General features: G+C 43.1%; 1 protein-coding gene across 1 annotated transcript in view; it reads right to left on the bottom strand.

Annotated features, from left to right (window-relative positions):
- LOC310800040 (calcium-transporting ATPase type 2C member 1-like) overlaps positions 1–15,505 on the bottom strand; it is a 183,865-nt gene that overhangs the window by 62,580 nt on the left and 105,780 nt on the right. The window contains exons 8-11 of the mRNA XM_083662633.1: positions 13,604–13,759; positions 7,608–7,676; positions 5,411–5,486; positions 1,559–1,588 (exon numbers count right to left, since the gene is read on the bottom strand). Of these exons, the coding sequence (XP_083518759.1) occupies positions 1,559–1,588; positions 5,411–5,486; positions 7,608–7,676; positions 13,604–13,759 (331 nt within the window). The remainder of the gene's footprint in view (positions 1–1,558; positions 1,589–5,410; positions 5,487–7,607; positions 7,677–13,603; positions 13,760–15,505) is intronic.

Raw genomic sequence — 15,505 nt, 5'->3', positions numbered from 1 at the left:
GTCACACTGATTTTGTTCCCCCTTCAATTTTTGGTCTCACTAATTCTAGTGAATTAATTCTAGTGAATTAATTCTAGTGAATTAGTGAAAGGGTTGCTCTGAACTTTTCCACACTTTCATAATAGAAGTGTGGAACTGTGAACTGTTTTCCTTGGAAGGAACATTACAAACGTCGCCTGGTTATATTTGTTTATTAACCCATTGATACCTGATGCAGCATTTGCGTGTATATCCCTCATTTGTGTGTGTATCCCTTTAAGACCGCGAAACGCATGTCTTAAAGGGATACACACACAAATGTTGCATCAGGTATCAATGGGTTAAGAAGGATCCCCATTAGCTGCCGCACTGGACGACAGCTAGCTAGTCTTCCTGGGGTCCAAGACAAAAATATACATTACATGACACGCAATCATTAAAATACAAAAACACAATGGAAAAGAACAGAAGAAAGAATAAAAAGCAAATGTAAGCAAAGACAGACAAAATAGCATGGTCAGCTAGCCCTCTAGCTGGCCAATAACCCAAATATTAATATATGGTCCGTACAACTCTATACTTTAGAAGACAGACATAGAGGAAAATGTGATGTGACAAACATCATTGTGATTGAGATGGTGTGTGTTTGTGTGTGTGTGTGTGTGTGTGTGTGTGTGTGTGTGTGTGTGTGTGTGTGTGTGTGGATGGGATCTGAGCATTCTTTTCAAACCAACCCTCCCTTTGATCGAACAAATATGGGATGGTAGACAATTCCAAGAGCCGATGACCCATAAAAAAAACCGAAGTTGCGAGGTTAGGTTAGGTTAGGTTAGGTTAGGGTTAGGTTTAGGTTAGGGTTAGGTTAGGTTAGGGTTAGGTTAGTTAGGTTAGGGTTAGGGTTAGGGTTAGGTTAGGTTAGGGTTAGGTTAGGTTAGGTTAGGGTTAGGGTTAGGTTAGGTTAGGTTAGGTTAAGGTTAGGTTAGGTTAGGTTAGGTTAGGTTGCTAGGTTACAGCAGGCAGCCATCCTGGAAGAAGAACTACATAAACATTCAGTGCAATGCCTCTATTCAAGCTGTGAAGTGCGAAAAATACATCCACACAACAATATTTGTCATGCTAAATAGAAGGCACATAAGCTTAGTGTCAATGTAATTGATTATTTGCTTATAAGCTTAGTATCTTATAAGCTTAGTATTTTATAAGCTTAGTAGTTTAGTAGATTATAAGCTTAGTATTTTATAAGCTTAGTAGCTTAGTAGATTATAAGCTTAGTATCAATGTCATTGATTATTTGCATTGCCTACCGATTTCAGATCGATACAAGTCACACTAGAAGTAGTTGGAATAGTAGTAGAATCGCTGTAGTTGGATTGTGTGTGTGTGTGTGTGTGTGTGTGTGTGCATGTGTGTGTGTGTATGTGTGTTTGTGTGTGCGTGTGTGTGCATGTGTGTGTGTGTGTGTGCGTGTGTGTGCGCGCGTGTGTGTGTGCGCGTGTGTGTGTGTGTGTGTGTTCACGTGCGTGCATGTGTATGTCAGTTTACCTGACTCCGATAGTAAACATGTCCATGATGCGTTTACCCTGCAGCCAGCCCACCAGCATGATGACTCCTGAAACACACAGAGCAGCCTGAGGTCATGTGATGAGCCTGAGGTCATGTGATGAGCCTGAGGTCATGTGATGAGCTGACAGCTGACAGTGCAGACGTATTAACAAGCCCCCCCCCCCCCCCCCCCCCCACACACACACACCTCTGTCATACCTATGTAAAAGGACTATTTGTTCAGCTAAGGTACATTGTAGTAACCTGATGCTGCCAGATGGTTTGTTTTCACATGACCATCTGTGAACTGTTTCAAAGGGCAGGCACTTTAAAAAAAAGAATGCCTGGCAGGTGATTGGATGAACCCTCCGTCTATCACGGGCTCACTCTTGCTGGTGTCACACCGAAGGCCGCCCATAGTTGCCTCATTGGACGCTGATTGGTGGGAACCACTGGCGCTTCAAATTCAAAACAATAGATTGGAGCGTGGATTTGTCGTGTGATCGTGATCTCATGATCTTGCCAGAATCTAGCTGCCTCGAAAGGTTAACATTGTAGGGATGGGAATCGCCACTGATTTCCCAAATCCATTCGATTCCGATTCACAAGGTGCCGATTTGGTTCGGCGAGGGATATTTCAGTTACAACACCAATTTTGCTTGGAAATGAAAGAGATTCTCAGAGAGAACTAATGCTGTAAATTGTACAAGGAACCCTCTAATTTTAATAATTTATTAAAATGATGACTGTTTGAATTGACCCCAAAGCCGTTACATTAATGTACTTTTTATCATTTTTATTATGACCAACTTAGATTTAGATTTCAAATCGAGATTCCAGATGAATGGCGTTAAAGCCTCAAGCATCCACGAGAAAAGGCAGACAGTGAATTGAAAGATTGATCTCAGGATTTTATGAATCGATTACCAGATCATTCAAATGAAGATCGATTCGATTGTCGGCTTCTTTCTCGCTTTTTTAAACACAGCCCTAATCCAATGACTCAACATTTAGCTGAACACAAATAGTACTTTTGAGTGCGGAGAGTTTTCTTCTCTTTGTAGTAGGGCTGCACAATGAATTGTATTTTCATTGTCATCGTCATAATGTATATGAACATGCGCAAAGACTGCCTGGAACGCAATGGGAAGAAAAAGCATTTTATTTACACGTGCCAATGGTTTAGTCTTGTGTTGTATAAATGCAGGGCACACCTTTTCCCTTGCAGCGGTGCGCTCCACCGCTCAACCAAAGCCCAGACACGCTGTGTGTAGTTTCAGCTCCACCCCTCCACCAAAGCCCAAACACACTGTGTGTAGTTTCAGCTCCACCCCTCCACCAAAGCCCAAACACACTGTGTGTAGTTTCAGCTCCACCCCTCCACCAAAGCCCAAACACACTGTGTGTAGTTTCAGCTCCACCCCTCCACCAAAGCCCAAACACACTGTGTGTAGTTTCAGCTCCACCCCTCCACCAAAGCCCAAACACACTGTGTGTAGTTTCAGCTCCACCCCTCAACCAAAGCCCAAACACACTGTGTGTAGTTTCAGCTCCACCCCTCCACCAAAGCCCAAACACACTGTGTGTAGTTTCAGCTCCACCCCTCCACCAAAGCCCAGACACACTGTGTGTAGTTTCAGCTCCACCCCTCCACCAAAGCCCAGACACACTGTGTGTAGTTTCAGCTCCACCCCTCCACCAAAGCCCAAACACACTGTGTGTAGTTTCAGCTCCACCCCTCCACCAAAGCCCAGACACACTGTGTGTAGTTTCAGCTCCACCCCTCCACCAAAGCCCAGACACACTGTGTGTAGTTTCAGCTCCACCCCTCCACCAAAGCCCAGACACACTGTGTGTAGTTTCAGCTCCACCCCTCCACCAAAGCCCAGACACGCTGTGTGTAGTTTCAGCTCCACCCCTCCACCAAAGCCCAAACACACTGTGTGTAGTTTCAGCTCCACCCCTCCACCAAAGCCCAGACACGCTGTGTGTAGTTTCAGCTCCACCCCTCCACCAAAGCCCAAACACGCTGTGTGTAGTTTCAGCTCCACCCCTCCACCAAAGCCCAGACACGCTGTGTGTAGTTTCAGCTGGAGTCGCTATGTTAGCAGTATTAAAGCAGAAAGACATAGGGACAGAGTGTAGCTAATATGCTAATGAATGCGAGTCATTAGCGGGGAGCTAGCTCTCTTGGTGCAGTGGTTAGCGGGGAGCTAGCTCTCTTGGTGCAGTGGTTAGCGGGGAGCTAGCTCTCTTGGTGCAGTGGTTAGCGGGGAGCTAGCTCTCTTGGTGCAGTGGTTAGCGGGGAGCTAGCTCTCTTGGTGCAGTGGTTAGCGGGGAGCTAGCTCTCTTGGTGCAGTGGTTAGCAGGGAGCTAGCTCTCTTGGTGCAGTGGTTAGCAGGGAGCTAGCTCTCTTGGTGCAGTGGTTAGGCAGGGAGCTAGCTCTCTTGGTGCAGTGGTTAGCAGGGAGCTAGCTCTCTTGGTGCAGTGGTTAGCAGGGAGCTTAGCTCTCTTGGTGCAGTGGTTAGCAGGGAGCTAGCTCTCTTGGTGTAGTGGGGGAGCGTACCTATGTTCCCCGGGTCCTATATTCCCCCGGGTCCTATGTTCCCCGTTTTTGTGGGACTGGGGAACATAAAACCCTTCCTAACCTCCCCCAGACCCTAACCCAAAACCTAACCTCTCCCACCCCTCACGCCTAAACCTAAGGTCGGCATTGCGGGTGGTCGGCATAGCGGATAGACACCCCAAATGTTACGGAGAGTGTTAAAAACGGGGAACATAGGACCCGGGGAACATAGGACCCGGGGAACATAGGGATGACCCCTGTAGTGGTTAGCGTGTTTGGAAGCCGGCGGTTCGAATCCAGCCCTGGGCAAGCCCTTAACATGGGTTGCTGCAACTACCATCAACTAATCAAGGCCTTGCTTAAAACCCACCTTTTCGCTCTAGATGATCACCGAGTTACTTTGCTGTTGTGTTGTGCGTCTGAGGTGTACTTATGTTCTCTGTCTGTCCGTCTGCCTGGTTCCCTGTCTCCATTGTCCTGTCTATTCATTTCTTTTATTTATTTATTTTTTCCCTCGGGCTGCGACCAATGTAAAAGTTGGCTGAGGGGCGCAATATAAATGAAAATATCAAATCATATCATCATAGCAATATTGAACAATGTTATCGCACATCGCATATTTCTCTCATATAGTGCAGGTCTACTTTGTAGTGTCATGCCTGATCTTCCAGCTGCTTCATGGGCAATCTGGACATCCAGAGTCTATCAGTCTGATGACTAATAAGTAGGGGTGTCACGATACACTCAGTTCACGATACACAATATTGGGTCCACGATAACGATACGATACGATATTTTAACAATATTTTTTCGCGATCGATTTTGTAAGTCGAGGGGGCGTCCTCCACGCTAATTTGAGTCATTTCACCATTTTCATCCTCCGCGTGTCTGTGACGTCCCTCGTCTGTTCAAACAAAGCAATGAAAAGGAGAGCCAGCGTGCAATCAGTGTTCCACCATGTTCAGCTTCTTTTTCTCACGATATGAGATCTCATCTCAACGATACGTATTGTCACGTTTTGATATCGCGATATATCGTGGGACGATATATTGTGACATCCCTACTAATAATATATTTCTGGGTTTCCGCTGTTGAGCAGACGTCCGCGCCGAGACTTCCTCTTCCTTCTGTCATTGTTTACTGACGCGAGAACGGAGTTGGAGCTGATTGCTTGTAGGTGTTTTTACGGTCTTGGGGCGGACATATCCGCTCAACACAGAGTTGTATTAGTCGCAGAATGATCGACTCTGGGTTTCCAGATTGCTTGACGTCTGGCTGTGTGCTTGATTCTGTATCAGTGAGTGGAAAGGTATCATACTCTACCTATGATGCCGAAGGAATAGAGAGAGAGCTGCTTCCCCAGCAGGTCCATACTCTTCTGTAAGGGAGTTTTAGGAGCCTGAGAACAACAAACAAACAAAGGACACACAGGTTTTACTTAGAACATCTAAATGTCTTCAAAGTGCCTGACTAATATGTTCAGACTGTGAGCAACACCATAACCAAGTCAGACTCAATACGACCAGTTGATGTCCATGCTTAACAAGCTTGTTTCCACTGTCAACAGTCAATCAGATTTCAGCGCTGGCCGTTTTATGAACTTTTGTGATTTAGTTTCATGAACAATAATTCTGCATGGAGAGAGCACAATGTAGGATTCCAGGCGTTCATAGCGTCGCAGTTTCTCTACATCGTTTGTGTGAAATTCACATAAATTATGTGTGAATGATGACAGGAAGCAACATCTCAGAAAGTGGGTTTTATTCTTCTTCTTTGTATTACTGCAGCCTAAGGGCCTGTGTCCACCTAGCGTCTTTTCATCAGGTCCGGCGTCTATTTTCAGTTGTTTCCAATGGGGGGAGAGCGTATGCGGGCGCACACGGACGTCTAGAGAAAGTGCGCAGCGCCCAGCGTCTATTTTCAGAGCGCTCTGGCGTTTTTGTGCGCCCGACTCCCAGCGCTTCCAGCTGAAAATATTTTAACTTTTCAGAAAGACGCTGGTGTCGGGTGCTCCTTTTCTGGCAACTTAATCATGGAGAAACTATCGCAACAGAGACAGAAAGGCTCAATTGTGGGAGCAGATTGGCTAGACACTTGATATTTCTGGTGAGAGTTGGTGGAAAAAAATTGGTGCCCTCAGTCAGGCCACTCACTGAACAGCAGGCCAGGCGCCGCCTATTGGTTTACTAGTGGTTTTATTACTTTATTCAGGGTTAAAGTGGGTGCATCTCATTGTAAAATTGGACTCGGCCCAAATTGGGCTTCAAACGGCCCAAATTGGGCTTCAAACGGCCCAAATCTGGCTTCAACCGGCCCAAATCTGGCTTCAAACGGCCCAAATTGGGCTTCAAACAGCCCAAATTTTTTGCCGCCGCCCTTCGGACGCCGGCACGCATGTCGGCCCGTATCGGCCTGGCCTGCTTGGTATCTAATGCCCGGCCTGAATTATGATCCCAGTCCGTCCCTGCTTGCATGTACAGTTTAACAATCGCTTGTTTGCTGACATGTACAGTAATTCTAACAGTTGTTTGTTTGCCACATGTAATGTAATGTGAGATACACTAGTATCATTCATAATGAATGATTATGCAGTCTTTCGTTTGACAGTTATTGAAAGTTTTGCGGGGCGGGGGGGGGGGGGGGCACCACAAAACAATTACGCTTAGGGCACCCAAATGGCCAGCAGCGGCACTGGCTTCCTTGTTATATTGTGCGCTGGGATCAGCGCTTCCCAGCGCACTTCCAGCGTTTAACGTCGGAAAAAGACGCTAGGTGGACACAGGCCCTAATGTTGGAGCTCCACTACCAGCGTTGCCTTCAGCTGACCTTTGAATGGATTCACCAGAAAACAATTCAACTGAACTTCAGTGAGGGCGAACCATCATCAGCCATCGAGAATTGAACCTCTGCAAAAAAGTTATTCTGGGCGCAGCATCCTTCACTGCTAGTAAAGAACTCATTCCTTTGATGGCTGACAGCTGATGGCTGTAGTGGAGCAGGGTTATAAAAGGCGCCATCAATCTTGGCTACAGAGCTGATGCTAAATTGGCATACGGTTAGCGGTTAGCTGTTCTACAAAAACACAAATAACACAAAATCACTGTGAGAATATAATATGGAAATACATTGCATATTGTTCATGTTCACAACTCAATACAGAATGCAATCAGTCAGAACAGAGCAACACATGGACCAAGCTGCTCAACGTGTGAACAAGGACAGTAGAAAATAAATTCTAATAGTGTACAATTTTGAATGTTATTACCATTTGTCCAACTCAACAACTCATCTAAATTAAACCTCAAGGACAATAAAACAAATACCGGTAAGTAACTTTGGCCATCACAACTGCACTCTACTTTAATAATCAGGGTCATCAGAATGCGCTCCACACTAGCTCCTATGCTAGTTAGCTTAGCATCACACACACTGTGCTATGCTAGTTAGCTTAGCGTCACACACACTGCATAATTTTAATTTTCAATGTTTCCTTTACCAGCAGACCAGAAACAAAGCGTACCTCCTCTGCTTGCATCATCTTGAACACTTCCCCAAACTCTGAGTTCTCTCCCGTTCCTATGACGATGCCCTGAGGGACACCAAAGAGCAGGGGATGAGACAGAAGTTTAACAGCTCAAACAAAACAAACAAAAAGTCAAATATGTACATAGAGAAGAACAAATAGTTCTCTCACAGAACTTCTAGTTTCACATGTTTTCTCCATAACTGTGAGCCTATAGGCGGTAGGGCTGTTGAAACTAATTTTGGTATTTGAATATAATTCAATTAGCATAAATATTCATAAAACTTGATTATAATTGTTTCTTTTACGTTTATATATATATATATATATAGGATAGGATATATATATATATATATATATATATATATATATATATTGCTCGGCCGGAACTACCTGTTGTATAAACACATATATACACACACATATATATACACACACATATACATATACACACACATATATATATATACAACAGTTAGTTCCGGCCGGGCAATTTGATTGGACAAGAGGGATCCTACCAGTGCCAATATTTCATGATAATGCACTGGCGCTTCACTGTGTGTAGATCACTCCGCTTCACAGCTGCTCTAATCAACAAAACGGTTCACAGCTGTAGAGTAGACAGTAGTAAAGTAGACAGTCTGCAGTTAATTAGGCTGATTAGGCTATATTTTCGGCAAAGCAGAAAGCTGAGGGAACTATTTTTGTTGGCGGAGGAATAAATAGAGAAATCATAAATTTTCTCCGCTTTTTGTCATTTTTTAATCAGCTTTGTTTAATAGAACTGTTGTATAAAAGCAATATCACACTCGAGGTCATGCGGTTGTTGTCTAATATCGGCACTGCTGTGATTATCTTATTATCTTATGTTCGACCGAATCACAGCAGTGCCGATATTAGCCAACAACCTCACTCCCTCTCGTGTGATATTGCTTATATATATATATATATATATATATATATATATATATATATATATATACGGTATATATATACGGGGCACATCTTGTCCGTCTCGCCTTGGCCAACCAGCATGTAAAAACAAATCATTTTGTCTAGGGGTGCACCGATCGATCGGCACGCAATCTGTATCGGCCGATTTGGACCTCAAATATGTGATCTGCTGTTTCCGATATTCCTTTAATGTTGCCGATCGCATAGCCGATCATGCTGCACGTGAGAAACATGAGGCAGCCCATTTTCATGTCTTCAATGTCTATCGTTTAACTTTCATATTTGTGCTCTAACGTTTATATCATTGTGTTGCAAAGCACACGCTTTGCTTTCGTCAGTGTACTCACCTCCATGCACACACCGCACCAGACTGTCAACACACCCCTTGTGTCTTTGAATCACACAAATCAGCTGGTGATTAGAGCAGACTCAGCAGAGAGAAGTTACCTCCATTCCTCCCGCCTACCGAGGCATTTGCATGCTGTTAAGTCCGTGTGTATTAAAGTCCCAGATTGACACGGTGGTACTGTGGTAGTCGGGGTAGTGCACGCGCACACACAGACAATTTCCACGCAAGCATTGATGTTCCCGCGGGCACTTTGAAGGAAGCGAAAGTGTGCGGCTGAGTATGTGGATGTGCGCTCCGTTCAGACGGACTTTCTTCCTTTCTTTGGACAGTTGAACATGTTCTAATCCCCTTCTTCCATGTGTGCGTATATGACCAACCAGTAAGTCATTATTATGTTAATATTCCTGTATTGCATTCCCTTTTGGTTTTAGATCGATCTACCTGCAATCATTGCAATAACGTTTGTTTAGGCGTGCACTTGCGGTTTGATTGTCTGTTGCGCTAATTAATGCCACTACTCAGATGGAGTTTAGCTCGTGTGTAGCTTGTGATTCTGTTGTTTCTCCCGTCATGTAACCCTGTCACCATTATGTAGATCGCACTCATAGTGCTGCTAATTATAACACTGTAACTCGGCCTCGATGGGCGGGTCGTTTTGATGTTCGTTCGATGCGGATCCCAATGTATGACGGTTATTGTGCATAACCCCGGTTCTATGAGTGGGAGCTCTTTGGCTTTAGTCATGGTTCAAGACTGGTGTTTAAGAGTAACTGACTTACAGTTTACCTAATTATCATTTATATATTATTAGTTGTTAATTATCACTATAATTGGCCTATATAACAGCAAGCTTGGTTACTGACCTGTTTGTATATTTTATTGCCTCCTTTTTCCAGACCACACACAATCCTACTATTCCTGTCATAATGCTGTAAAGAGCCTATACTGCTGTACTGTACTGAAGAGAACTGACAACTAAACGGTTGAACTCCCATCTGTCTCCTGCCTCGTGTTTTTACGGACACCCCAGGGCGTATATATATATATATCGGTGATCGGTAATCGGTAATCGGTGATCGGTCGATGATCGGTTGGGCAGATATTTCTCATAGGTGATCGGCAATCGGTGATCGGTGGCAAAAAACGTGATCGGTGCACCCCTAATTTTGTCACATGTGGTGAATGATTAAAGTTTTCTGAGTCTGGATCTGGATATAGGTGAGCTCGCAATGCATTAAGGATGCTTCTCTCCCCTCTCCCTCTCTTCACACGTGCTCGTACGCGCGGTTTGCACCTCAACTCGGGAGTATTGGGCTTGAGGGGGAGATGTTTAGTGGAGCATACGAATAATCGTTGTTATTATCAAGGTCGACTTTTATTATTGATTATTTTTTATTATTATTATATATTTTTTTGTGTGAGTGAAATGTTGCATTGTCTCCCCTGATTCTAAGTATAGTCGAATCGCTTGGTTTGAGCAAGTAAAACAATTTTTATAAGCATTTTAAGCAAGGTTTATGGAAAAATGAATGGCGGATGAAATCCCATGAAGAGGGAGAGGGGGTGACTTTGGCACCCCTTTGGCACTCAGACCTGAGCCTACTAAATATTTAATGAACCACTCATGATTGTCAAAACTGTTTTTTATTTTCGAAAATGTCAATGTCATGTAACATGTTCTTTACTTCAGTGGTGCAATGCTTGTTTGAGCTAAAAATCCACAGCAAAAGCTTTTTCTATTAATTAATAAAGCCTTAGACTTAGAATCAGGGAAGACAATGCAACATTTCACTCATAAAAAAATAAATATATATAACATTTTTAATTTTTTTTACATTTTTATTATTATTCGAATTTCGATTAAAAGTCGACTTTGGCCAGCGAATTTCGAATAGCGTTTTTGCTAGAAATGCCCATCCCTTGAGCATACCTCCCCCAAACTCTCTGTTATTTCCTGCAGTCTTTTACTTGCTGCCCTCAGGCCTCTGGTGGGATAAAATCTATCTCCTTGATCAGCAAACAATACGGTCGTTTTCAATTGTTTGAGAGAGAAAAAAGACCAGCCACATGCAGCCAAGAGTTTCCTGGCAACTGGTCGGGAAAGGTTTCACTGCCCGGCTGCTTTCCTCCGCTACAGCCTACTACGATCCTGACTGAACGTTGCACAGGCATATAATGATAAGGAAATATGCAACCCCCCGCTGATGCTCATTTGCTCATAGAGGCAGTATTTCATAGCCAGTTTAAAAGTTCCGTGTAGGGATTTAATTGTAACGTTACTTACAAACATTATGTCAGATTGTTTTTAATAGCCTGCATTCATGGGATGGCATACTGTAACAGCGCCAAAGTCACATCCTCTTCTGCGTTCAGCATACAAACCAAGGGATTTCATCCGCCATTCATTTTTCCATCTATATTTCGTAAAATGCTTATAAAAATACTAGTTTTACTTGGTCAAACCAAGCGATTCAACCATGTTTAGAATCAGGAGAGACATAACATTTCACCCGGACTGAAACAAAATTGTACTTTTTTATCGCTTAAATTTTTATTAATTAAAAATGTACCGGTATTTAAAAAATCTAATAAAAATTGCATATTAAAATAATGAAGCCACTGAAAATCAAATTGGATTATAGAGGAAGATTGACAGCCCTAATAGGCGGAGAGTTGAGCAGAGAGACAAATAAGAGACATGTGGGTACTAAACTATTCTTTATTTTTAAGGCCTTAAAATCAGACAAGTTCAGACTTTTAAAGCACTGTTGGACAGTCTCCTGTTCACAATATGTCTTGCGTAAAAAAAAAAGGCCACGAGTACATGCCAGGATTGGCCAATGCCAAAGCCAGTCCCCAGAATTGTCAAATCAAATCATCGACACGCTATTATGGTCCCGCCTCTCAACCGTGTCATCTCAGACAAGATTTGTTTTCAGACTCAAACATCTCCGACCCACACGCTACTTGCAGTCCTTTTGACTTTAAGGTCATCAGAACATGCGGTTTACATGGCAGTGTCTTAATATTAATATTGTCATAATAGTAGGGGTGCACCGATCACGTTTTTTGCCACCGATCACCGATTGCCGATCACCTATGAGAAATATCTGCCCAACCGATCATCGACCGATCACCGATTACCGATTACCGATATATATATATATATATATTTATTTATTTATTTTGTAAGCAGCTATAGCAGTCTATTATAGAACAGTTTCCATTTTACATATAGGCCTACATTTCATGCATCAAATTGAAAGTGCAGCACATTTTCTTTTTTTTTCCTACATCAATATTTTATATTTTGTAGGCTAAAGGAAACCGCCAACATGATTTTTTGTGTGTGAGATAATTGGAGCACAAGACTGTGTTGAACTAAATGGCTAGTAGTTCAGTCCAGTTCCCTCAGTTCAGTTTATAAAAGAACAAAACTCATTCCACTTCGGGATTTCCATGTTACCAGTTCAATGCAGTTCAGTTCACTCAACAAAAATACTAAATTTTCCGGGATTTCCCTGTTACACAAGAAAAATAACTTCGACCCAAGTTAACTATTTTATCGATTAAGCTAAAGTGGCTAAAGCTAACCGGAGCTATTAACGTTAGGAGGATACACGCAAATATGGATCAAACACAGACTTAACAGCATGCAAATGCCTCAGTAGGCGGGAGGACTGGAGGTAACTTCTCTCTGCTGAGTCTGCTCATCACCAGCTGATGTGTGTGATTCAAAGACGCAAGGGGTGTGTTGACAGTCTGGTGTGGTGTGTGGACAAAAAATGTGCCTCGCGACCTGCTTGGAGCACTGTGCCACTACGCTCTATCAGCCACTACTGTAAAACACCCTCCCTCCTCCCACCCTCCCTCCCTCGCTCCTGGGGGAAAAATGTCGGCGATTGAGCCAGAAACACAGTCTGAATGAAATTTAATGTAACGTTCCCAATTCTATGTATTACATTCTAAAAACTTAACGGCAACATTTTGGAAGGCTAAGCCACACAACTAGCTCGTTGTAATCTAACATCATGCTTCAAAAGATGGAGAACTGGCTGTGTTACGACGATGAGGATGCAAAACATGTAATTTGCATGTTTCGTTCCACCCATGTTTCGTCCGCGCTGCCAAATTCAATGGAATGAAACGAATCTTGTAGCCTTGGACGTAGTGAAGTGTTTTTGATTGATTTGTTCATCGGACTCAAAACGGTCTCCGCTGATAAGACACGGAGATCTCTGTTACAGGCAGGCGCTATGCCTCCTCCTGACCAGTTTTAAACATTAAAACACCTGCGGCTTAGTCCAGTGAGGCTTATATAACAATCATTCAATTTAGCTGCTGCGGCTTATATTCAGGTGCGCCTTATAGTACAAAGCAAAGCGTGTGCTTTGCAACACAATGATATAAACGTTAGAGCACAATATGAAAGTTAAACGATGGACATTGAAGACATGAAAATGGGCTGCCTCATGTTTCTCACGTGCAGCATGATCGGCTATGCGATCGGCGACAATAAAGGAATATCGGAAACAGCAGATCACATATTTGAGGTCCAAATCGGCCGATACAGATTGTGTGCCGATCGATCGGTGCACCCCTACATAATGGGGTTAATATCAGAATATTGCAGTCTGTGTAAACATAGTGACTGATACAGTGTTTTGGGTGGTGTGTTAGGGTGCAGTACCTTGGCCTTGCCACAGCGCACTAGTGTCCCCATGAAGGCCAGGTTGCTGCGGGAGGCGATGTCTCCGTGGGGGGCAGCCGGCTGGGGGGAGGTGGACTTGGAGCTGGGGGTCGTCTCCCCCGTCAGACTGGACTCATCCACAAACAGGTCCGTGGCCTGGGGTGGGGAGGTCAGAGGTCAAGGGTCAGCTACAGAGAGCGCCGCCTGCAGCTAGGAGGGACTCACTGGCTCGTTTAGGACAGTGGGACCTTTTCACTTGATTCTTTGAAGACCCCTGAAGTCATGTTTTAATCAAAGCAAATCCGATATACACGAATCCGCCGGCCAATTTGTGTAGTGCGCCATCTAGTGGCGCCGCCATTACTGCGGTGGCAGGTAGACTGTGCTGCTGGCTGTTGCAGACTGCAGTAACGCTATGCCAAATGAATGACAGCGTCATGAGCTGGATTGATAACGTGAGACAGTAGCCCCCAGTTACTGATGAAGGTACGACCTTATTATGGATGGGGATAGTAATTATTCAAATTGTAAATAGTGGAAAGAAGACCACTTAACGAGCCGCATTTCAAGTGACGTTATTGTGTAAACATGCTAATGTTAACGTTACTGTAACTAGCTAGCTAGCATAAACAATCAAGATAAAAAAAATATATATATGAATGTGTTTTTTATAGGTATTCAAGAGTATGTTATTAATCGCCTGGCTTGTGATGAGCAACAGAATGCCAACTACAGGTCTCTCATAGAGGGTCAAAATGACCTGAGCTCGGGATGGATTGGTCCAAATATAGCACACTCTACCAGATGATGAACACATCATTCTGAAGGGACCTGTCCGATATTCACAGTCCATCAACAACCATCATAATGTTGACATAAGCCATGTCATAATCACTGTTAGCTTAGGCTAGGCAGCTGCATGCTACTCATTATGAGGTGAACCAACGTTAGATTTACGACTGTTATTGGGAACAAAGTCCTTTCTGTTAATATTCTTGATCCACCTCTGGCGAACAGCTCGGTCCTCTGTAGCCCCGTTTGGTACTCCTTCTGCTAGCTATGCTAATGCTAGCTACCCAGAAAGAGTCCAGTGTGCCTACATAGACGTGCATGCGACTTTGGCTCCCAAGCTGTCTAAATCAGTGATACGCACGTATTTACAAAGTGCCACAGAAACATTTCAAAGCCACACACTTGAGAAGAAGGGTTCATAGCTTCTCGATGTCGGGGTTAGAAAGCTCAACGCTGCTCATAAATACGTCTTTTCATCTGAAGACTGTGCTGGAGATATTATTATTATATATCTATATATATCTAATATCTATATCTACTAGGGGTGTCACAATATATCGTCCCACGAAATTTCGCGATAGTAAAACGTCACGATATGTATCGTTGAGATGAAATCTCATATCGTGATTTTTTTTTTTTTTTTTTTTTCAAAAATAGACAAAGAAACGTCTTTGTTTGTTGAAGTTCAATGTGTGGAAAGTAGTTCAGTTGAACAAGTCTCTGAAGAGACACATGAGAAGTTATACAGGAGAGAAACCATTCAATTGAGTTTCTGGCAAAACTGTTTACTTGACAGGAAAAACTGAAGATGCATAAAAAATAGACTAAGAAAAGTCTTGTTGTTTGAGTTTGAAGAAAAACTGAAGATGCATAATGAGAATTTATACTGCTGAGAAACCTTTTAGTTCAAAGTAAATCTAAGTGACGGTGTAACTCATTCTATTTCAAGATAAGCCTTATCTCCAATCTCATGTTTTTTCTAGTTGTTATTGTAATAACAATTTCCCACAACAGCATGTTTTGTATTTGTGGATTTCAAATAAAATACTACTTTTCCAGTCATATATTGTCATTATTCAAGTTTAAAAAAATATTGTTAAAATCGTATCG

The sequence above is a fragment of the Poromitra crassiceps genome (genome assembly GCF_964638095.1).
Source record: "Poromitra crassiceps genome assembly, chromosome: 29".
NCBI lineage: Eukaryota > Metazoa > Chordata > Actinopteri > Beryciformes > Melamphaidae > Poromitra > Poromitra crassiceps.
The sequence above is the reverse complement of the archived record's forward strand: the minus strand, read 5'-3'. Positions and strand labels throughout refer to the sequence as shown.